Source organism: Dysidea avara, chromosome 2 (genome assembly GCF_963678975.1).
Source record: "Dysidea avara chromosome 2, odDysAvar1.4, whole genome shotgun sequence".
NCBI lineage: Eukaryota > Metazoa > Porifera > Demospongiae > Dictyoceratida > Dysideidae > Dysidea > Dysidea avara.
Genome location: NC_089273.1, coordinates 17,853,374 through 17,879,554, shown reverse-complemented (window position 1 = coordinate 17,879,554; position 26,181 = coordinate 17,853,374). Strand labels below are relative to the sequence as shown.

General features: G+C 37.7%; 2 protein-coding genes across 2 annotated transcripts in view; both read left to right on the top strand.

The window, feature by feature from the left end:
- The window catches only part of LOC136243538 (uncharacterized), a 48,441-nt gene extending 23,237 nt beyond the window's left edge, over positions 1 to 25,204 (top strand). The window contains exon 3 of the mRNA XM_066035054.1: positions 24,362 to 25,204. Within this exon, the coding sequence (XP_065891126.1) occupies positions 24,362 to 24,481 (120 nt within the window). The 3' untranslated portion in view covers positions 24,482 to 25,204. The remainder of the gene's footprint in view (positions 1 to 24,361) is intronic.
- On the top strand, positions 14,899 to 18,377 carry LOC136246304 (uncharacterized). The gene is made up of 2 exons (XM_066037702.1): positions 14,899 to 16,354; positions 16,432 to 18,377. Exons 1-2 carry the CDS (start codon positions 14,899 to 14,901, stop codon positions 18,375 to 18,377), a joined length of 3,402 nt encoding a protein of 1,133 aa, XP_065893774.1.
- Positions 25,205 to 26,181: the final 977 nt, after the last annotated feature.

The window sequence follows — 26,181 nt, the reverse complement described above, 5'->3', positions numbered from 1 at the left end:
CTACACTAGTACAGTAGCTACTTCACCAATAGCAGGCTTCAGTTTAGTAGTACAATTTATGTACAGTGGAACCTCTCTTAACAAACTCCTCTAATTAAGGACACGATAGAAAACACCTCCCAACAACGAAATAACTTTAGGGATGATAACAAGATACTACTAGACGAAAAGGCCCTATTGTTTCAAAAACTTTCTGCAACTGTGAGAAAATCGCCTTATTCTACACTACTCTCCACTACCAATTCCGTAAGACATTGTGACATTGTATTACAAGGACTGTATACTATTTGTAATACATTTTATATGTGCGTTTCCAATCCATGTGCAACATATAATTATATTATCTGTGATCAATACTATATCCTTGCAGCTGCTTTGTGTAGTGTTCTGCTTACCGATCAATTTCCCAAATGGTGACTAATTCTAATACAATATCAGCTAATTGTATTGCGAGTGTGCAAATTCTATTGCCAAGGCGATGAATTCTATTGCAAGCAGGTGGTAAATTCCATCACACAAAGAAAGAAGTTTGTTTGAAGTTCCAAACAAATATTCCAATCAGTAAATCACAATAGGGTTCATCTCATCCTTTATTGGTGTAACAGTGTTTAGGTAACAGGGTGAAAATAAGGAATACTGACTACACCCCTTGGTATTATTGTGAAAGGCTGACTTGAATACAACGATCACCCTTATAGAACAGTCACACATAATTATGTAGCTGTGTGCTAGCTATAATCTTATTAGTAAACAAACTAGTGTAAAATCCATATAATTATGCGTTTTGAGAAGAAAGTCAAGTTTAAAAATTTTGCAATATTATGTATGTTACAAAGAAAAATATGCAAGTTTTTATTGGGCCATTGCTCAGAGGAGGATGATCTAAATCAGTAAAACTATACACCATCTTATTTGCCTGGTCATTAAGAGTTCGAAAATCTTTGTTTCAATTCTGTAGCCTCAATAGTATGTGTGTCACTTGTGTTGTGTATGATGTGGTAAACGTAAATAAGATCTTTGTCATTTCTTCAATTCATACTTATATGCACAAGTGACTACAAGGCTAAAACTATACCTTGCTTGATTTGCTAATCCATGGTGAACATTTTAAGCCAGATTCCAACCTTGTAGCAAACAGAATGAATTAGTGCTGTGCACCTTAAACCAACATAACCTCAAAACATGTGAAAATATGTGATTGTAATAACTGTTATTGCAAGACAGGATGTTGATGGTCACTTTAGTACCACCCTAAACCTTCCAGCAGGCTTGTAGAGTACATATTATGTCTGCCAATATCACTTTACTGCACACACAATCAGTTAACCAGTTATTGCCAATATTGGTAGGCAATTAACCAATGACAAAAATTTTGTAGGTGTACAGCACTACTATGAATGTAAGCGCCTGTAGTTTATTCTCAGTATAGTTGCTGTACAAATCGATTCCCTTGCTTTTCCTACTGTCTAGCGCTGCAATTCCCAAACAATTTACGACAATAGACTGAAACTTTGGTGATTCATTTCTTGGACACTGCAGATAAAGCTGAGAAAAAAAGATCGGAAGTTGTGTGAACAAGTCAGGCTTTTGCTGAGACGGTCAAAATCATTAATTTAAAACTACAATGCCAATGTGGGGGATTTTCCCACCGAGCTATGCTGTAATACCATCATTCATCTACTTTATCGCTACTCCATTTTTAAATTAATGATTTTTTAAAAATATGTCCAATCAAAAAGTTTTTGCCATACATTTTCTATTGGGAAGCCATAAAATACACAACTTGATAGGCCCCCATTAATCATCTCATCTGGTTGGCTGCATTGTTAATTATTTTCTTTACAAAAAGAATCCTCTTTCATTTAGGCTATTTTCTCAGAACTCAGCTCAGAGGATTAGAACATGAATGATGCTCGCAATAATTGCATGATGTTTGTGTACTGGACATTTTACCATAGGGGTTGTGTACAATCACTGGACTACTGGACTCAATTTTTTTTCCTTTCTTCTGTCTTAAGCAAATATTTGGGCAATTGGTTGTAGTTATTGCTACATTTAGGTAGAATATACGGGCTACTTTAAACTACCTGCGCATTTTAGCACAATTAACACAATGAGTAGGTATCAATTATTCATCTGTTTTACTGCACAGTCAAACATCTCTTTCATGGCATGATTTCCAGAAAGTCATGTATGACTACCGTTCTTCATGGAGTATAATTCGTACAGAACATGTTTAGCTATGTAATGGTCTTTCGAGTCAGCAAAATTAAGTGACTGTCTTGCTATTCCATCCATTGATAGGCAATACATACACCCTGTATAGCTGCAGCTGGTCAAAGCGGGAAGCAATAAAACCCGGAATACGGAATAACGGAACAGCGGAATAACGGAATAAGCGAAAATTACATTCTTAATATTTTACTACTATATATACAGTTTATAGCATTTATACAATACTCACCTCGTAACAATTCCACAGAGAATCACTAAGGCGATCCTCAGGGCGATCTTTAAATAGAACTAGCACAACACTAACCACTCTAGAATAATCTAACTAAGCTAAAATACTTTCTAATACACTTTACTACAAAATCGCTACAACACTATAAGTTCTTTCTGCTACAGCTACTTATACCAGCCATCACACACGAGTAACTGCCCGAATTTATTAGTGACAACATTCCATCCTAAGAAATCTCTGAAATAATCTACTTTGGCTAACCTGTTATTTATCCATCGCCAAACAAGCTTAATGTAAATTCAAAAGGTTAAGTGCTGTATTTAGCTGACATCACTTTGTGCAGCTTGATTCTAATAAATTCGGGCAGTTATACTCGTGTGTGATGGCTGGTATAAGTAGCTGTAGCAGAAAGAACTTATAGTGTTGTAGCGATTTTGTAGTAAAGTGTATTAGAAAGTATTTTAGCTTAGTTAGATTATTCTAGAGTGGTTAGTTTTGTGCTAGTTCTATTTAAAGATCGCCCTGAGGATCGCCTTAGTGATTCTCTGTGGAATTGCTACGAGGTGAGTATTGTATAAATGCTATAGACTGTATATATAGTAGTAAAATATTAAGAATGTAATTTTCGCTTATTCCGTTATTCCGCTGTTCCGTTATTCCGTATTCCGGGTTTTATTGCTTCCCGGTCAAAGTTGACATATTCTGACATAGTTACACTGCTTTCTTTTGTGTGTGGGAGTGGCCTAACTACATAGTTAGCATATTCTATATGACAAACAATAGCCAGTTGACCAATAGTTGGTGAAAAAGGGAAAAAAACCTGAGTCCAGTAGTCCAGACTACCAGTCTAGTCCACTAGTCCAATCCAGTGATTGTATAGTTCTAGTAAGCCATGAAATTTAGCACTGGATTTATAGTTCAGACGTGGTAATCAGTGTAGAAATCGTTTCGTACTATGCAGCATGTTGAGCTTCATTGAGCTCCAGTGATTTTATGGTGAAATTTGCAATAGCACATTATTTAGAATAAATACAATTGACTCTGTGTCTGCAATGAAGCAACAATACTTTTTCATCATGTAATTATCATTGGAACGCAATTACATTACACAAAAACATATGCGTTATAACATCATGTCGAGCAAAAATCATACAGTACAGTGTTATGGTTAAAGCACCGCCTCATGTGTGTATAGACAATGCAGCATGAGTGGATGCGTTGAGAGGGTAATACAGCACGAGGCGAAGCTGAGTGTTGTATTAACCTTGAGACTCTCCCGAGTGCTGTATTTTTTGTACACACAAGCATAGGCGGTACTTTAAGTGTTTTATTGTACTTCCTGGTCTTCTTGCTTGGAGCGTTCATCTCGCATGCCTAAACCTCTTCTATTTTCAATGATCATGCTATTAGTAATTGTTCATGTAATGTACTTCTAGTTGTAGAACCACCTGGTAGTTTTGCAATATCATGCTGGTGATCAATTGTGCTGTCTGAGTGAGATTTGTTTTTGTAACATTCCTTACAGTACTGCATAACTGTACTGTATTTGCCCAATTATCCACACAACTGTACTGTATGATTCATACACTACAGTTGTGTAGCTATTTAGTAGCTGTATGGAAAATACAGTATGCAGCAGCACTTTGATCCTCTCACGTAAAGTGCAATATATTAGGGATCATGGAGGTTTGTGTGCAATCAAGAGTTAATATTAGTGGAGAAGAGAGTACAAATGATTCTGTATGATGTGTTAAGGTGGTGGTCACCTGGTTTGAATGATATTTTTAAAATTCAATTATGAATACATTTAGAGAACTATGTTACAGCAAACAATCACTGTAGACCAGCTCTTTCTCTATCTACTTGCAGATTTGAATGACCATCAGATGTTGAACAACAATGCTATAGAACAGTATGCAAAATTACTTTTGGTGTCAGTTTACGCAAAGCTTGTTGCATGTTAAGGCCAGTAATGTATCAGAGCTCATTTTTAAAATGTGTGGCTGACATCGAGGGCCTCAAGGTTGCTATTTTTCATGTCATGCAGTACTTAGGCCGTACAATGTTAATTATATGTTTCTGGTCGTAAAAATCAACCAGTGACCAGGTTTAAAAAATAATAATTTTTTTTTGCTACTTTTTGATGTGGTACACTACATTTGACATAGCAGTACATGGAATTATAGTTATATAAAGTCATCGCATCTTTATAAAATATTATAAATCTTTGTATGGTGATTGCACAATTCATTCAGCAAAAAAAAAAGGACTTTTCATAGCCTTATAATGATTGAGTTTTGTCATTGTTGCTTACCCTAATTGTTCCAATTAAGTTTCCATCAGGGGTACGTGTGAAAAAATGTTGGTTGAGAACATCGCTATATTTACTTACAATGTATATCACTTGTTTTTTACATTGGTATAACATTCAATGGAACCTACATATGTAACACTTTCACACCTCAGATTAAAGGAGCCGCCCGGGTTACATTTCGTATGTAGCCCAGCTAACCGGACTACATACAAAATGTAGACCGGGCTACAACTGGGCAGTGATTATATAGACATTGAGGCTGAAATGGATTGTGGGGATCGATTAATACTTACATGACTTGGATTTTGCCATGAAATCCACTCAGACAGAGAGTGTTTTGTTATCCTCGCCATCCTACGAGTTGAAAAATGTTGGGCTAAGGTGAAAACTAGTGCTATAGCTTATTCATCAATCGTTTCTGCACGTTTTCGAATACAGACACGCCCCCATCACGAAGCTACCACTCTGCACGGAGTAACCACTCTACAAGCAAGCTTACCTGTCTAGGCCTTTAGTGAACTCCGTCCTTTTTCCATAAATGATCCAATAGCACTGATTAAAATAATAAACTCGCATAAATTCTCCTTGATATCTCTAGGATATGTCCGTTTATCATAACCAAACATAACCAGCTGTTGACCCATAATCAAAAATTTTAGGTATGCATATATAATACATCCAGTGGCTGCACTTGTATTGGCCTGGGTGATTGATCGCCCTGGGTGATTGATCGCCCTGTACAGGCTATCAACCTAGTAAGTGCTACATATTAGCTGTACAACACAGGCATTCAGGCTTTGCCTGATATGTATGCCCTCATGCCCGTGTTACAACTATTACATGTAGCTCAAAGTAGCTGATCCTATGTATGTATATATGGAAAAAAAGTGAACGAGTTAAGTTGTCTACAGATCTGTCAAGGTCTTGAGCTGTGTGTTTAGGTCAGTAATCACTAATCTTTGAATCACACTGGTGACTACTTATGAACTGCTTGGATTTTGCAAATGATTTGGTTCACTTAATTTGTTAAGACGTGTGGCAAGGGAAGATGTTTCATCATGCCACAAACTGAAGTGTGCATTTCTATCACTTTTTAAACTAGCGGCTGATATTACTGGGTGTATTTACAGTTAGTATGCATGTACACACAAAAACATGTAATATGTTTGAAACCTAATAAATATACACCATTCATATTTAAACCTTGTATTTTAATGTCTGCTGTAATTGACTATTCATACATAGATGTAAACATGTATTCATTTTTGTATGTTTGATTTCAATAGGTTTGGCTTGAAATACATCATATTCCATGCCTGTTACAAAATCTCCATCTCCACCCTTCACTAGCAACAAACCAGTGGTCTTCTCCAAACAGCTTCTTGCTGAGTTGGACAGCCTTCTGGCACAAAATAGGCCCCGTTACCGGTATCCCATCCATTCGCTTTTGTTTAAACCACAAATAAACAGCCTTGTCCAGTGCGACATTATTCCCCAGCCACATTGTCTTTGTTTGGCGATACATTCTCATATCCAGCGCCTCCTTCTTAAACTCGAGAAGTTTCTGGCGGTCTTTCTTAATATCACTTACAGTGCTCTTACCAATGTCATACTTTGTAGCTATTGCTGCCAATTAATAATTGTCATCAAGTAACTCAAGAATTTTAAATTTTTTGTCCAGAGTTAATACTTTCCTCTTACGTTTATCCGTCACCATATTGAAATTTTATTCTCACTTGCATGGGTTGATGTACCACAATCAATTTCGGATATCAAGGGTCCGGATAACCGGGGGCCGGATAACCGAGGGTCTACTGTAATAGAAATGTGGTTATGATGAGCTCTGGAACAGGGCCATCTGCTCTCAGACTCACTTTGACTGAATGCTCTTCCAAAGCTTTTTCCAAGTAATCTGCAGTCTTTGGATCAGTGGAGGTACACATAAAGCATCATACACTCCACCTTTTTTACTGGAGACCAAATTCCCTAGTAGTAGTGATGGGTACATTTAAGTGTGACAGGCATTTGAGGACCTGTCCCTAACCTTAAAAAATTTCATAGCAGCACTCTAAAGAAGACTGCATGATTTGAGATTAGGAAATTTTGTTTTTTTTCCCGTCCAGAAGTACTCTGACAAATTATAGAGAGGTTGTAAGTAAGAATTCATACTTTTAAAAAGTACGATAAAAACTATTGCAAGTTTAACTATAATAATTTAATTGTTTATTTTGTTAATTGCCATCAAAAAACTAATTCAAACATTCTTTGGCATTGTTCTCACATGTCATTGTTTATTGTAATGAATTACACTGTCTGTTTGTTTTGTGGAACACATTGTAATACTAAACTACATGTATTTTTTTTAATTAGACTATTGTTAAGACAACCTTCTCAGTTGTCTTGTGGTCGACATTCATGATTAGTATGCATTAATCCCATCAGAAAGTAAGCGTGTACTTTATGTGTTAGTGTGTGTTAAGGCACACATAGTCTGTCATGAAGTAAAAGACAGCTTGTGCAGGGGTGTGACACAAGTGTGGTATACCAGCAGTGTCATGCTAAATGGTACGTACATAGTTTATCATTTGAACAAGACTGCACACTGTATAAGAACCACAATTTGACCACAATCAGGGAAAAATAGAGATTGTATGTCACCTTTAATATGATTGACTTTTAAATATCATATAGTATGGTAGTAGTGATCAAGAAGGTTTGTGTTTTCCTGTTTATCTGTGCACCTGTAGTTGTGTGGCATGGAAGCTTTATGTTAAAAGCAGCCAGTGTGTGAGCACTTATATAGACTCTGTGTTTAACTTACAAGTAAGCTTTACTCTGAGGCACTTAATGCCAATTTGAAGTATGAAAGCAACTGATTTGTGTATATGCTGTGAACAGCATTCCTAGTGGACCGTACAAGTGTTGTAACAACTGAAAAACAATGGTATTAGCCTCTAGGTTACCGGAAATTGTGTATCTCTTACATTATACTTGTAAAATATTGAATCTCTATTCAGTACTTATAGCAAGGGATAATATCTAAGTGGCAGAACATCAACCCAAATGATTAATACATTTCTCCATGAATGCTCTATTAGGATGACTGCTCTATTAGAGTATCTTGACTGCCACTTGGATTGTCCATTTTAAAACATGTTTGGTATTACTCCATATCTGTTGCTCTGATTTACTTGCAACCACAAAAAGCTTGAACTGTGATAGGTAGACTACCCATTTCACACAATGATTTTTAGCTAGATTACAGGTTGTCCTACTGCAGAAAAGGTGTGCAACACACTGTCAAAAAAATCATGTTAATTGCATATTTTCACTTTTAAATTGATGCTTAATTTGGCTTTACGGAATTATGGAGATCTTGAATACAATTTCCAGTGCTATACTCTTCCATTGTTGCCGTTTGTGCTTCAATTTGTACCGTGAGCCCACGTGATGACATCTCAGATCATCCTGTACTGTATTAATAGCAAACTGGTGGGATTCAGAGGGGTTCACTGCACCATTAACATTACACATAAGAAAAGCTTTCAATTGACACCAGGTTTTCAGCGAAATCCTCCTAAAGATGATTTTTAATTGCTCTGTACAAATCCTATGCACTCACATGAGTGTGTTGTGTGTGTTGTACTTCCTCTGGTCCTACTTTATAGGCACGGAATTTTTAAAATGAATGTCTGATTGCATGTGGTTGGCTTTGCATTACAACTATGTAGCTGTCGCTGAGATTCCTTTCAAACCACTAAAGGTTTAAACTACAATGGCTAACCTATGCACATATTGATTTTCAACTTATGCACATTAACGGTTTACTTTTGAATGTGACAACAAGTCAATCTTTTGTGTGAATAATATGAGGTTATCCATGTAAAAATTGTTCATGCAAAAGATCAGTAACATGTGCTGTTTTAGATTTTTAAACCTGGTGTATGCCCACAGCCAGCTTTTGGGCTGTGGGCATGCTCCTGGTTTATTGAAATTGTTTTCCAAAAAGTGTGTATGTAGCATGTACCTATGTACCTATCACATAAGCAAAACCGTTAAATGGTAAAAGCAGCCTACATGTAAGAAGTAAAAGTAGAATGAGGTCTGTATGAAACTTCCACACAAGTAAACTTTGTTCTGAGGTGGTTTCTTTTTGACAGTCTGAAATACAGGTATGGCAACTCTCCTCAGATATTGTGAACTACTTCCTTTTGGGTTCATAGCACTTGTCCCCCTTTGCCACTAACACCTTCAATTGTAGTTGACATTGTTAACAATTTAATAATTGAAAATCAATTAATTATTCAACCCCATTCACTTTCAGAATGCCAATTGGTTCCATTCTGTCATATCAGACTAAATTAAAGGCCTTTTCACACTTGATGTGCATTGAATGCAGATCCAGCTGTAGTCAGACTGAGAGTGGATTGAATGCGCATCAATCTATTTCACACTACGTGTACAGTAACTGAATTCGATTCATTTTTAAAGCACGTGATTAATTACCCAATTACATAATGGAAACTTAAATGGCGTTGGTCATGTACTACCTTCTTCGTATTCCTTGGAGTCAGAAAAGTATTTGCAGAGAAGTATGTTGCTAGTACACTTACAAAATGTTGGGCGCCAAGAAGCTGGTTAATTCTAAGAGGAAACCTGTACTGGGTACAATGATTTCAGAAGAGTACGGTATTCCTTCGACACTCATAGCACTTTCACAAGCTGAGTATAACACTAGATATGCCGTCGCTTTAGTCTTGACGCAATAGCCATGCTTTGCGCGAGATATCTGGAGACTGCACAGCACCTCTTGCTAATTGAGCTAATGAGCATTAAGTCTGGCCAATTCACCTCTTGAAGTGGATTGACATGAAGCCAGATTAAATGTACATTGTAGTCACTCCGGCTCAAGTGTAAAATCGTTTGATCCGGCTTTGATCTGCATTCGACTGCAGTGTGAAAAGGCCTTAAGTGTCATCAACAAGTGTACAGCCCATTTCATTACTGTTTATGCAATAGACAGTCCAAACAACTTCAAATTGTTCTATACTCAACTACAAACTAGACATGTGGTCACACTTATTTTGTGTAACTTGGATGTTTTTGCTCCTGTGGTCAAAACAATCTGTAACATTACATCACACTTAATGTTAAAATGATGCGATCTGAGCTGGTGAGGAATGCTAACCCAGCCTATTTTGTTATTGAGTGCATGATGCAACATGCTAACATGGACACTTGAAACCAGGGAGTATAACAATGGAATTAGTGTTACAATCAAACCACAAATTTAATAAAACAGGTCTAATATAAGTCATGAATGGGACTAACAGACAGTGCAGGATGTAGCCTTTAAACATTAATAATTCTAGCTAGTGTAATGTTGGAGATACCATTATCAAGTTACACCTACTGTTCTTCCTCTTGCAAGTCACAAAGGTCACATGTGTACCAATTTATTAGAATATATGCAAAAGTACAATGGTAGTTGAACTATAGCTTTGTAGGCTGGTGGTATTCTTACATATATTTGCCATAATTTATAGCGAATACATAGATAGGCTTACAATGCTACCTGTATGTTAATTACTTTTCAGTACTGATTGGGAAGGCAGTACAACACTAAGTGTAGAGCTTTCCCCAGCAAAATAGAGTAACAAAACTGTCAAATTGATGAAGGTGTCAGTGACAAGTATCATTTACTAATTTAGGTAATCACATGAAAGTCATTTTGATTTAGTGGGAAAACTTTTGCGGTTTACTTTGAAAATGTGAAACTTTGCCCAATGAAACTTTCTTCGTTTATAGTAGCTGATAATTAGTACATTATAATGCCATTTGGCTTGTAAGAAAAAAACATTCCATACATGCCTAAAATTGCTTTGATTATGAACTGTATGTACACTGTTGCAAGTTCTTTGATTTCTATGGATATTGCTGGTAGTGAAGGTTGATTGGTAACAACACCCAAGTCATATACATTTTGAATGACAAATGAACAAGGCAATAAATAGTGTTATCATAAGTATGGCTAACAACACATTTCAGCTATAGTAGTGCATGAACAGTGAGAGATAAATTACTGATACAGTAGTAACCAGGCTGTTTCACATATTGGCTTGTGGCTGGTACCCTTTACAGGTTTTTGCAAATGAATTCGGCGACTTTGCAATTGAATTCGTCCCGTTTGCAATTGAGTTCGTCACTTTTGCAATTGAATTCGTCCCGTTTGCAATTGAATTCGTCCCGTTTGTACTAGTAATAGCATGGGTAGCAGTGAAATTTGGGATAAATACCACGAGTGTTGTATTGGAAATGGGGATAAATTTAACGAGGCGAAGCCGAGTGAAATTTACCATTTCCAATACAACAAGAGTGGTATTTATCCCAAATTTCACTGCTACCCATGCTATTCCCAGTTAATACCATACTCCCTGCATATGCGCATGCCGTGCATTAGCATTGCTATGTACGCAATTTGTCACTATGTACTAAACATGTGTCAACACTAATTGTTAACATAAATTCTAGCCAATGAAATTGTAATTACAACTTTTTCACTGCTACCAGTGAAATACGGGATAAATTTCACTGCTACTATTGAGACTTTTGTATGGGCAGTGAAACAGGTATGGTATTAATCCCAAAATTTCACTGCTATACCCATGCTATTCCCAGTTAATACCATACTCGCTGCATACACGCATGCTGTGCATTAGCGTTGCTATGTAATTGGCGCTACATTGTTAACATAAATTCTAGCCAATGAAATTGCAATTACAACTTTTTCACTGCTACCAGTGAAATACGGGATAAATTTCACTGCTACTATTGAGACTTTTGTATGGGCAGTGAAACAGGTATGGTATTAGCAATTGAATTCGTCACTTTTGCAATTGAATTCGTCCCGTTTGCAATTGAATTCGTTGCTTTTGCAATTGAATTCGTCACTTTTGCAGTTAAATTCGTCCATAACAAGAATGGAAGCTGGAGCAAACATGAAAACATGATGTAGCAGCTGCTACAAGAACTTGTTCAAGTACAACAGTAGTAAACAACTCTTTATAAGGCAATAATTCTTCCTCTACAGCCTCTCCAACAACATTCCAAACTCTACTATGCCATTCGCGATGGGTGTGGTCACTCGCGAGCAAGCTAATTAACTTGTCAGACAGCTATCAACTTCGCGTACTACCAGCTTCAATTACCTTCTAGTGTATCAAGTGTAACTCTCCAAGGCATAAATAGTTCATCTCTTAATGAACGGGTTGGTTTCTTGGAGCCGTTTTGTTTATGACGAATTGTAATGCAAACGCGACGAATTCTATTGCAAAACCGACTAATTCAACTGCAAAAGCGACGAATTCAATTACAAAACCAACGAATTCAATTGCAAACGGGACGAATTCAATTTGCAATACCGACGAATTCAATTGCAATACCGACGAATTCAATTGCAATACCGACGAATTCAATTGCAAACGGGACGAATTCAATTGCAAAGGCGACGAATTCAATTGCAAAAACCTGTAACATATGATCAACACCCTGGCCTACAGCAACAGTTATTACAGTGGTTCTAAGAGACTTTGTGTGACAACAAATTTAAAATGCAAGTCACATGCATTAATAGAGTAATGGTTTCAACCAATCAAATCCTTTCATTGTAAACTCAAATACATACTTTTGTGCCACTATGTGGTTATTGCTAGCTATAGCTGTATAGTGTACCAGCATGGATTCGTGTGAACCTGGGTGTAGCATTGCAATTGCTTACAGTGAAGATCTCAGATGGAGAATGGTTTGGCAAAAACATAGGACTGAGTTCTTCAGACATACCAACAAATTTGAATGTACATAGATCAACAAGTGATAGAATTTTGCAACTATTCTTGGACACAGGCTGTGTGACAAAGAACAGCTACCCTAGGGAAGCAGTCTTTCAAAAGATAACTCCTGTTTGCACAGTGTTTATACAGGGTATTAATCTTTGTCATTAGCAACCCAGCAATTAATCTACATCAAATTCAAGCTTCAGTAAAGAGTTCATTTTGATTGATGTTCATATATAAACCATTGGCTACTTTCTATCATCAAGTGGATTCACCAGACAGAAGCTCTATCATACATAACAAAATAGTGCATTTGAGAGAGCACAGTATGTACCTGATGTTTCTGTATATTCAGCAGATATGTTTGTTTTTATTAATAAAACTGGTGCTGTTCATAGAAATGTACGTATTACGTAAGCTTGAGTATAGTGCAAGAGGCAAGCCACCCCAAAACCATTCACTTTTGGTGAGAGGAGAGAGAGTATCTGCTATTGCCTGCATGTCAGCCAAGAGAATTCTAGATGTAAAAGTTGTAAGGCGCTAGCAATAGTGACACATCTTGCAGTGCCTCAACAATAGCAACAGCTGCTCCACTATTACAATTAGACATTGCCTCCTTGGGTGCCCTCTTACTCTTAGTAAAAGGTGGTATGTCTGGGGGCTCATTATAGTCATCATGAATACCAGCTGCAATCATCCTTGACCATAACCGAAGCCTTGGCATGTCATACTTGGCAGAATGCTTCTTATGTAGATCCTTGAATATAGATTCATTTTTGTCCTTCTTGGCCTTACAGTGAGATAATTGCTCTGTAGCAGCTTCTCCTCTCTTCCTCTTCTGACTTCTTTCATCAGCCAAATAATCTCCATCACACCAGAGGTTAATTGCTCCACTTATTGTACATAGTAACCAGATCCTCTGTTGTGTACAATACCTTCACTTGTTGGAAATGGAAAATTCTGGCAAACTATAGGCACATGATCATCAAACTGTTTCTTCTTACTTCTTGGATGCTTTTAATTCAAGGTAAATTGTTTTCTTTTTGTTAGGGTTGACTCTGTAGCAATACTGTAAGCTTACTTGTGCCGCATTACTTTTGTCTGTGGGCTGGGATGATCTAGCAGTATGCTCTTGGGGAATAGTAGTGTTTGTCAAACTGTTTGTTAGACTATAATGTTGACTGTGGCCACTGGCCCACTGCTAGTTGTAGTTAATGGTAATGAAGCCGTCAAATTGATTGCTGAGGAGTTCACTGCTGATGGTGCCAGCGTGATGTTGCCACTGTTATACTGTGACAGCTCTCAAAGCATTTGCTGCAAGATCTCTGTGTATTGGCTCATTCTCTCTCCATTTCTTACCACTAATTACAGAGTCCACCAAAACAAGTACAGAACATTTCACATCAATTAACACACACATAACTTCTGTTATAGATTTGTTGTTGCACAAGGTCTCTTAGAACTTCTGTACACTGAGGCACTGACGTTAAACTGTGAGGTTACATGTTTCCATAGCACCTTTCTGCAGGAGTAATTTATGGAAATCACAATGTTTTTATTTCCTCACATAAAAGCCCAGGCTCTTGCAGCATTGTTGGCCTGGCCTGCACCATTTTTGTAATGATATGTAAACATGTAGAGAACCTTTATACAGAATGATGTTACTGTATATCTGCAGAGACTTCCCTAATCAGAGGTGCAGCACTACTGTACTTTGTTCAAACTTCTTTTGATATGGTGAAGTATGAATATGATTAACAAATTGACTTTGATGTTGGTATCAAATTGACAGTATTACTAGTGGGGTTGCTTAGTTGCAAAAATTTAGGGTTAGGGGACGGAGCGGACAAAAGCATCATTTTTTTAGGAGAAGGTTCCTTACACATTTAGTTATTGTTTTAAGATAGGAGCCACGCCCAAATGTGAACAGAATTAGAATAATCTTATTTGTACTATAGGTATTAGAAATGCGTCATTGGTAAACAATAGTATCACAGTTAAAAGACATTAGGAACCACTGTTGGACAAATACCCATGAGTTATGTGTAGTTGTCCATAGTCATTGGTCTACAGGTCTATATCAACTTGGCTACAGCTCTAAAAAGTGCACCCTAGCAATATACTGCAGTATGTTAAGACAGGTTTATGAGGTATTCAGCTGATGATTAACTTGTCTGGTGTTTGCATTGGTGTTAACATGTTTGCATTGGTGTTAACATGCTTTCACACTAAAATGTGCTGACTATAAAGTGCACTCTATTTGGAACTGAGCATGTGGATAGTCTACTATGAATAAAATTGTTGATACCATGGACTGGACACAGTGCATAATATGTCAGCAGATAACTCAAGAGATGCTCAGGTGCCCTTTGAATACAAGAGGTGATGGTGATCAATCAAAAGTGTACAATTCCTTCCTGGATAATGTATGTGAGTTCAATAAGTTAAATCAACTTCCAGTTCCACTCAAATTTGGGGAAGATATAGATGTGGACAAGCTGGTAGCACATGAAGCCAAGTGGCACAAGTCCTGTTATCTGAAGTTCAATGACAGCAAGCTACAGAGAGCAAGAAAAAGAGAAGCTGACAGAAATATTGACAGTGGTAGTTCTTCACAAAAACGATCTCGTGTACAGCGCCAATCTCTGGACAAGGATAAGTGTATTTTTTGCTCAAGGAATGATGGACCCCTTCATGAGTTTCGGACTTTTGATGCAGATGACAATGTACGAAGAATGGCTATAGAGTTACAAGACACAGCACTTCTAACCAGAATTGAGGGTGGAGATCTTACTGCACTGGAAGCAAAATATCATTTGTCTTGTCTTACTGCACTCAGGAATAGGTATCGTTCTTTCCTCAGACAGAGACAATGTTTTAGCAGTGATAGAGAAGAGGAAAAGGTTGAAGCAAGAGCCTTTGTTGAGCTCATCAATCATGTAGAAAACTCAATTGAAAATGGGACCTTCTGCTTCAAATTCTCTGTATTACGCCAAATGTTTGAGAGCCGCCTACATGATCTTGGCATCACAAAAGAGATCAATAAGGTTCGTTTTAAGGAAAGAGTTCTAAATTATTTTCCGAATGCCCAAGAACAAAATGATGGGAAAAATGTGATACTAGTTTTTGAAGAAGGAATGCAACAAATGCTTAAGACATCTATGGAGTGCAATAACTACCAAGAAGATGCACTAGCTTTAATGAGAGCAGCAAAAATTATGCGAAATGAGGTCTTTTCATCTAGTGGATTTGTCTTTAATGCCTCCTTCCCTGTGGGTTGTCAACAGCAGTCAGTACCTTATCGCCTTAACTTACTTGTCACTTTGTTGTTACAAGGTGGTGACATTGTGGATCAATGCTCTTCAGACTCACAGCCATGTTTAACCATAGCTCAGCTCGTTCTTTTTAATTGTAAGAAATCTGTAAAGAAGGATGCATCTTTGAAAAGTCGGCACTCCCTAAGCTATGAGCCACCTATGCCACTTTATCTAGGCTTGAATCTTCACACACAAACAAGGTCGAAAAAAGTGATCACAGAGCTTTATGAGCTTGGTCTCAGTGTGAGCTACAATCGAGTTCTTCAAATAGAAAAGCAATTAGCATTTGCAGTTTGTGAAGATTTCAGAAAGAAAGGGGTTGTTTGTCCAGCTCAACTACGCAAAGGGCTATTCACTGTTGCAGCTCTTGATAATTTGGATCATAACCCATCAAGTACTACTGCTAAGGGTTCTTTCCATGGTACAGGTAAGGATTGGATAAATTATTGTACGTATATAGCTTCCTAACAAGTAACGTTTTTATTACTTATTTTTGTCATCCAGGTATCAGCCTTTTTCAATGTCATACTTCAATGAACATTGGCATCCCTCAGGAGAAACTTACTTTGGCTTTAAGCAAAGAAAGTGAAAAATGTGATTTACCTGAATGCTTCACCATAGTTCCAGCTGTTGCACTGACAAAGGAAAAGGTTGCCATACCCGAGCCACCTCGTAGCATTCAAAGAATTGAAGGTAATTTGAATCAGGTAGTAGCACAAGAGAAACAGTGGATTAATAATTCCATAGCAATGCTAATGGAAACAGAACAAATGGAAGGAAAAGATATCATCGCATGGTCTACTTACCACGCATCTCAAGAAATCCCTTCTGACGTCACACAACCTGCTCTTATGCAGCTGTTGCCTTTGTTTGGTGAGAAAGCTGCCACAGCTGCTATGGTCAAACATGGTATGAGCATTATCAAGCAAGCTACACAGTATCTGAACCCTGGGCAAGTTTCAGTTATTACATTGGATGCCCCTTTATTTGCTCTAGCAAAGCTTGTGCAATGGAATTGGCCACAGACACATGGTGAAGATCTTTTTGTTGTTATGTTTGGTGGTCTTCATATTGAAATGGCTCTATGGAAGACATTTGGAGACTATTTGGAGTCATCGGGCTGGACGAATGCTCTTGTTCAGGCAGGAATAACATCTTCAGGTGCAGCAGATAGTTTCCTCAAAGTATCTCACCTCACTAGGACAAGGCATGCACACCAAGTTAGTGCTCTTGCTTTGAGTAAGCTGCAGCATGAAGCGTTTCTGCAAAGTGAAGGTCCACATGATGAAAGCACAAAAGAGGCCTGGAGAGAGGAAGCAATCACCAAGAGTCCTACATTTCAGTTCTGGGATACAATTCTGAAAATAGAATTGCTTGGTCTGATTTTTGTTCGAGCACATAGACAGAGAAAGTTTTCCCTCTATGTGGAATCTTTGAAAGGCATAGCTCCTTGGTTCTTTGCATTGGAGCACCACAATTATGCTAGGTGGATTCCTGTTCACATCCGTGATATGGAATGTCTGCCCTCATCAGTCTATGAGCAGTTTGAAGAATGTGGCCACTGGGTTGTTCAGAAAACAACAAATCGATTCTCTGCAATGCCAATTGATCAGTGTCACGAGCAGAACAATGAAACAGTTAAAGGGTCAGGTGGAGCTGTCGGACTCACAGAAAATCCAGCAGCATTTAGAAGGTGGATGACAGCCGGACCGGAACAAGCCCGGCTTTTGAAGGAGTTTGAATGTGAGTTTATGAAAGAAGCATCTGCTAAGCAGTTGCATCATGAAGAATGTTTCTCGACGCAAAAAGCTTTCAAGGAACAAACACAGAGTCTAGTTGATGCAATTAATGAGATGGGTAATCCTTTTCTTCATGACAGTGCAGACCTTGTGGTACTAGACTCACGTGATATTCTAGATAATACTGTGGTTTCAACTGTCCGTCGTGTGGAGAAACATGGCTTAGAGCAATACAACATGTATTATGAAACTGTCATCAAAGATAGGAATGCCTCAATTCATAACGCAATCAGGAAAAATTCATTTCCACTCTTTAGCCGTCCAGCACCCAAGATAAAGAGCAAACAAGCTGAGCAAATTTCAATGTTGAAGCATGATGTGGAACTGTTTTCCCGCTTGTACATTGTCATGCAGCACAGAGATTGTGATATGGCTACATTTTTTCAGCACGAAAATCATCCACACACCCCTTCTCTGTCAGACAGAGGGAAATTACGACTGGGAAAGAAGTCAGATCTACTTGGTGTGCTGCCTATAGAAACAGACAAGGATCCTCCTGTTGTGTTTGATGTCAAAGTACTAGATGGTGCTGCTATAGTTCACTTTCTGTCGACTACTGGCATCAGTACTTTTGATGAATATGCTGGGAATGTCTTTATGCCATACATTAAGAAGCAGCTGGAAGCCTCCACACGAGTTGATGTGGTATGAGACACCTACATTACGTGCAGCCTTAAAGAATCAACCAGAGAAAAACGAGGTAAAGGAATGCGACGAGAGGTGACAGGAAGGAATAAACTCCCACGAAATTGGATTGATTTCCTCCAAAACTCTGAAAACAAGCAGCAACTCTTCTCATTCCTCTCTCATAAGTTAGCCTCAATGGAGTGTGTAGAAGGCAAACAAGTAATAGTTACTACTGGCATTTCTGTTGCTCCTGCTAGCATAAACCGTATGCAACCATGCAACCACGAGGAAGCTGATACAAGAATGGTAGTTCACCTTGTAGATGCCCTTGATAATGGTGCTACTACCTGCTTCGTGCGCACAGTTGACACTGACGTTGTTACTATTATTGCAGGCAAATTCCATGATCTACTTCAGAAACATCCAGCTGCAGATTTATGGTTGGGATTTGGAGTTGGAAAAACATTCAGACACATTCACATCAATGCCATGTGTAATGTACTGGGAAGAGAGAAGTCAGTAGCACTGCCTATCTTTCATGCTTTTACTGGTTGTGACACCACTTCTGCATTTTTCAGTAAAGGAAAGAAATCTGCATGGGAAGCATGGAAATCTTTCCCAGAGGTTACTGGTGCATTTCTCTACGTGGCTAGCCATCCACATATTCCAATAACTACTCATTGTGAACACTTCAAACTTCTGGAACGCTTTTGTGTTATACTCTATGACAAAACTAGCAGTCTACAATCAGTTGATGAAGCCCGAAAGGAGCTCTTCTGCCAAAAAAATAGAACAATGGAATTGATTCCACCGACACAGAATGCATTGTTACAGCACTGCAACAGAGTTATCTACCAAGCTGGCATTTGGAGCAATAGCAACATAACTAATCCAGACTTACCAAGTCCAGAAGAATATGGCTGGAAATTGAGCCAAGAAACGAAGTGGTGTCCTGTGTGGATAACACTTCCAGTGGCCTCAAAGGCTTGTACCGAACTAGTTAAATGCAATTGTAAGAGCTCGAATGGGTGTGGAGGAAGATGTTCATGCAAGAAGGCACAGTGGAAATGCACCCAACTATGTACCTGCAACTGTGAAAAGTGATACTAGTCATATTGTATGCAGTACTGATATAACGAAATTCATGTAATTGTTAAAAGTATCATAGAACAGGATGTGATAAATATTTGAGGTGGCTCCTATCCTTAAATAAGTACTTTCTATCAAAGGATATCACAAAAAAGTTTTTGCGCTTTTGTCCGCTTCGTCCCCTTATTGTACCTAAGTGACCCCACTATACCACTCTATTGCTGGGGAAAACTTTGAAATAAGTTGAGTAAATGAAACAGCTTACCAACAAAAGTTTAATGTTCGTATAGTAGTTCAGGTTACTCAAACAAATAATCAAATGTTCAAACTATTTGTCCAAGCCCTAATTTGAGACCAGGTATTTATTTCCCAAATATTTTTCCGGTTAATGGTTGAGACAGGTGTTTATTTGAATGTGACAAGAAAATGCAATACCTGACCTATGACAAGATCCAGTAATTACACTGTAGCAGTATTCACAAAGCTATCATCATTTTTGCAATAGAATTTACCACCGTAATTTGCAATAAATTAGATACTATTGCATTAAAAGTTACAAACCTTAGTGGAAAATTTTGTCATAACTAGTTGACAGTTTTATATCAAGCTGTGGCACAGTACACATTCCACATGTTGTCAACCATGACATGTCTCACATAATACAAGACATCTGTACCACATGTGGACCTGTGTTGGTATGGTGGATGATGTTTGTGCTTAAGTATAAATGAGCACTACTGTAATTATCATAAACCTGTTGTCCTGATAAAGACTCTTCACATCATTTCCATCAGCCGTTTCACCAACACTGGGAGTGTCACAAAGAAGAAGACAAGAAATTTTCATGTACGTTCTTATTTATTACTGCTATGTGCACTTGATATATGCCAACAATAACTTACTCATCTACAACAACCCTCTACCTTGAATTCTTGTTTGATTATGAAAGAAGTTATATCCTTGCAGCTGCTTTTGATCAATTTCCCGAACTGTGACTAAATCTAATGCAATAACACCTAATTGTATTGCAGGCTACTCTCCACCACAAGCTATTCTACTGTAGATAATAATCTTCAGACATCAAAGAAATTACCTGAACGGTATCCACTGGAAGAAATACACTCATCACAAACGTCAAATGGCCAACTTGATCATTCAACAACAGAGGCCATGGCCGTGGCAGGGGACAAGGCCAACCCAGAGGCCAAGGAAGAGGACGATTCTAACATCAAAAGCCAGTAGAAGAGCTGCTAAAAGAAATTACATATTTTATCACCATTCATTGTACTTATGTAAATTAAGAACTGTGTTACCTGTGCTGAAAATTTTATTGTTAATTTATCCAGTCACGAATTAAGTGTACTGGAAAAGCTCATACTGAGCAGGGGACTAACATTTATCCCACTGCAAGAGATCTCACAAACTTGGAAATCTTGTCTGACTTTAATCTGTCAGTCGAGCACACCTAACTTGTCCAGGTTACAAAGATCAGCCCTCTTGAATCTATGTAAAAGCCAAAGATATCATTATTAACAAAGCCGACAAAGGTTCCACTATTGTTATTAGAAACAAGAGTGATTACATTATGGAAGGGCTCAACCACCTCAACAATTGCAGAACATACAAACTATTGACAGGTGATCCGACCAACCACATTTGCAAACAGATTACCACCATTCTTACAGAGACATACAAAAATATTATATTACTAAAAGTATGTACACCTTCTGTCATCCACCAAAAGATGCCAGACTAGCACAGATTTATTTTCTGAAAAAGATTCATAAGAATCCACCAGGAATCCAACCTATTGTGTCTTGTTGCCAGAGTCCCACTGAGAATATAAGCCAATTTGTTGACTTTTGGCTCCAACCATACATTAAAACTCTACCATCTTTTTTGAGAGACTCCTCTCAATTCATTGCCGAAATTGAACAACTAACTATATCACCTCATTCCTTGCTAGTCACCATTGATGTGATATCCCTATACACCAATACCCCTCACAAGGAAGGCATTAAATCTTGCCATGATGAATTCATCAAATTCGAAAGCACAAATCCTCAACAACCACCAGCAGAAACACCAACAAATTTGTTAGAAATTGTCCTTAAAGCAATTGTGTTTGAATTCAATGGGAAATGCTATAAACAATTACTTTGTACAGCCATGGGCAGTAAAACTGCCCCCTCCTATGCAAACACTTTCCTTGGCAACCTTGAAAATAAATTTCTCAATTAACAATGAACCCCTTAAGCCAATGTATTATAGGTGCTACAATCAATGATATCTTTATGGTGTTCCTCACTCCCCTGAACAGTTAGACTTGTTCATGAATCACATGAATCAAATACATCCATCTATGAAATTTAAATTTGAATGCAGTCAAGATCAAATCACATACCTCAACACTGTTGTCCACCTTAAAAACTCTTTGTAACCATGCATATCAAATCGACCAACAAACAGGCATGCACACATGCCAGCTCATACCACCCACTGGGAACCCGAAAGGGAATAGCAATTGGGGGGCCATCAGATATGCTAGAATGAATATATTCTTCAACAAATATATTTCTCAACATATCTGGCAAATGCATGCTCAAGACTACACCTCAGATTACATTACAACAGCAATATTTTCAACATTAACACAAGACTTAAAAAAATCGTACACAAAAGTAAACAACCGACCTGTTTTCGTCGTGAGATTTGCTGCTTCGGCAGCCAAAGTCATCAAAACAATTAGACACAATTGGCATTACATCCAAGAAGACCCTACTGTCGGAAACCTTTTTCCACACTACCCCATCATGGCATTCAAGAAAAACACCAACCTCAAAAGATTCCTTGTCTGTGCTTGCATCAAACCTGATGTTGGATCTGAACAAACAGCATTGAACTTGAGCTGGAACACCATCCAGTCACTAACTTTCCCAAGATAGACCAAATGAATCCACCAAAAAATATCATTACCCCCTGTCCAATCAAAAGACACTTTTTACTTAAGTATCTTTCAACATCTAGAGCTGTACCAATAATCGGATCAGCCAAAATATCAGCCACCAATATGGCATTTTTTACCAATATCGGTATCGGTGCAGAACAGTGGGAGGACCGATATCACTACCGATATTTATACTGACAGCAATAGTTTGTACATAAACGGATTATAATATATGTTTTCTGCATTTTCCTTGTGGCTGTTCAGTAGCAGTGGCTTATTGGTCACTCTACAGCTAGCACTACGCTGTGAGAAGCCATACAATTACACGTGGTTCTAGTGTTTGTTCCTGGAAAGCTTATCAGTCTTAAATGAAAGTTATATAGTAACTTTTGTAATATAAAAGAGCAGTCACAGGATAACCAAGGAACCTACTGTACCGCCTTCACACAAGCCAATAAAAGGTGGAGTAATACAGAAATATCCGTTTAAGGCTTTATGGGAATATGCATTAAAATGTTTGTGAGTGCCTAATTGTCTGGATTGCATAATAGAAACCCAAGCCACTGTCACCATAAGCAAAGAGTGAGCAATGAATATATCCACATGTTGTTGTAGAGTAGGTAAATGTATACTTTTACATAGATTAACTATAACTTTTGTTTGTAATGCAGAATTATTGGATCAACTATTGGTTATCGGCTTCTTTTGGTGGTATCCATATCAGATATTGGTACATGCGGAAAACCCATATCGGTACAGCTCTATCAACATCCTGAAGAATCACCTGCTCAACTACCAACAAATCTTTTAGAGTAAAAGGTAACATAACCTGCAATACAAAGAATGTTATTTATCTCATACAGTGCAACAAATACAAGAAGTAATATGTTGGACAAACTGGATATCCCTCAGACACAGGATATCCCAGAACATCAACAATAAATCCAGTAGCAACTCTACCATTGACCAACATTTCACCACACCAGGTCATACCATGTCAGTCCAACTAATAGAACAAATCATCACCAAAGATACCGACAACACAACTACAATCAGAGATAAACTACATGTATACCAAAAAGAAAGATACTGGATCAATAAATTAAAATGTGTTTACCCACAAGGATTAAACTGGACATCCAGCAGCCTTCTTCGTTCCAGGAACAATTGAAAGAAAGTATTATTGTTCCATTTAACACCACACTAACTAACCCTTAACCCAAACCCTGTAACTCTTCTAACGGTTCCCCTTACCTAACCTAATCCTAACTCCTAACCAAATCTATTACATTCCAATTAATGCATTATATCAATACAATCATTGAGTTGTTTAACAATACTAGCACGAAACATTAACTTACTGTTCCTTTTAATAGCTTGTATGTCCTTTCCTTTTGTCATTTACACTAAAGTCTTACCAACATGTAGACTTTGCAAAGTGCAACACGCGACTATGCAGAAAAAGATGTAAACGTGCAGAACAGCCCAACCCATTTAAATATCATAGATACTTTGCAAGTGTCCCACTTAACAGTCGCTATAGACTCTGTTCATTAAATAGTGAACTGCTACTCATAGTTCGTGACCAACAATCTATTACTCTAACCAGGGAAAACCCCAGGTATTTTACAAACTAATTAGCCACTACCATCTTTATCATTACCTTGCAGATTGTTCACGATTGGAGCTTAAGCCTCCCATAATCTCCACCTAGGGAGTACGCTCTCCTCGTTAGTAGCTACCCGACCAGGTAACCTACTACATTGACACACCCCAAAGGGTTTTCAAAAGTTTGGGTGAAGCCGCCTGAAAATACAGTCTGATGAGCTTGACTTCCCCAGCATAAGTGAAACACATTGCGGCATAGAAACCCAAACCATATACGACTAATTTGTTGTATGTACAAAGTGACTCCATTATCATTATTCTCTTACATTGACAATACTCTTAATACATATTATGTCCTTTACAGATCAACACATCATGTCTAGGACTGTCAATCGTTACAATAAGAATGACCCAAGACTTTCTTCCTCCCAACCTTTACCTGTTTCCAACCACCAAGACTGACCTGCTTGGGGGTACAGTCTAACTGACGAACAATACAATGCATTAAATTTGGATAACCTTGAGCTTCCCTTACCACAGAGGATCACTTGACGTAACAACAACAACTCCAATCCTGGAAAAGTAGCTCCTCAAACCAGTCTTTATCTAACCCTACAGACAACCAACAGTCTAATAATGAAACGACTGAAAGCTCTGCTACAAGCATGGATATCATTCTACCTGGCACCGCAGTTACCATCTGCTATCTCAAGTATCACCACAGTCACCACACTGTCAGGAAACACACTTACTACCTCCTGACCCACCAATTCATATGCCAATGTACTATCCAATATGTCCACCTACAAAGACAACTTAATCCAGCATCTACTTGGCCAACAATGTATGGCAGCCACCACCACTCAAGAAAATTCTTGCATTGTTAGCTCAATCTCACTACTTTTCACAAGTTATCAGAGTCCCACCCATTGCTAGCTGCCAGTTTCCTGAATTTTTGACTGTTTTAAATGCAAGACAATATAACAGTGATTTAGCCAAGATAAAGCTGAACCCAAACCAAACTTGTAGAAATCTAACTGTTATAGTTATTGCTCTACTAGATTTTGATTTGATTACATACTTCTGTAAGTTAGATTTTCATGATTATTATCCTACTTGATTATGGATTATCATGAGATAATAGGGATCACAGAGACACACAATTAGAAAACACACCACAATACTTCAATGTTCATATGTATGATTCAAAAATAAGGGTTAATAAATAAACATCCAATATAACTATCATGTATGTGTCTACAACACAAATCACAGCTCAATAGCAGATCCTGGGAATTTTTGAAGCTATAGAAAGTATTATAGCTAAGGAACAAAATAAAGGGTCTGGAGATATGCCTCCCTGAGATTTTAAGATTAGAATTCACTCCTTTGGTTAATCCAATATTTAAAATAAAAAGGTGTAAAATTTACATGAAATTAGTTTCCTCGACCTTGAATCCTATTTGAGTTTGTTTGGTTATGAAACCATTTATAGAGGTTAGTTAATACTCTATCCTTGCACTGCTTTTGATTGATTTCCCAAATTGTAACTAACTCTCATGTAATAAAACCTAATTGTATTGCAGGTGTGTATTGCCAAGGTGATGAAATCTATTGCAGAGTTAATCAGTTTGCTTCTACTTGTAGAAATCGCTTACTCAAAGTTTCTATTCAATGCCTGCTAAGTGGCATATTGTGTTCTTAACAGTCAATCAAATTCTGTGTAATCCTGATGTAGAATTACTTCACTCTAAAAGGTAAATTGTATCCAAGCCTCTAGTGAGGCTGGTACATGTATTCTGAAATATCTAATACTGCCAGTATTTGCAATGAATTATGCGGTGTATGTTAGTGGCTGTAAATTGTATATTTACAAAAAAAATAGTTTAACAGCTTAAATGATCATTTTTCAGTGCAGGTGATTGTAAAAAATCTTGCAGTGATATCATTGTAAACAATAGACTAGTTCATTTAATGTGAAAGGGTATATTAGGAATCATGGAGAGTAGGGTTTTTTGCCCAATTATATCACCCCAAAACACTTCAGTTTACCTTCATAACACTTGATAGTATTGGTTAGATAGACATGGGGGGGGGGGATAAAGATTAAAAGTCTTCTCATGTGATGATGAGTTGATTGGTTATAATGTCATCACACATAGCAACAGGATGGTGGCTCGACTT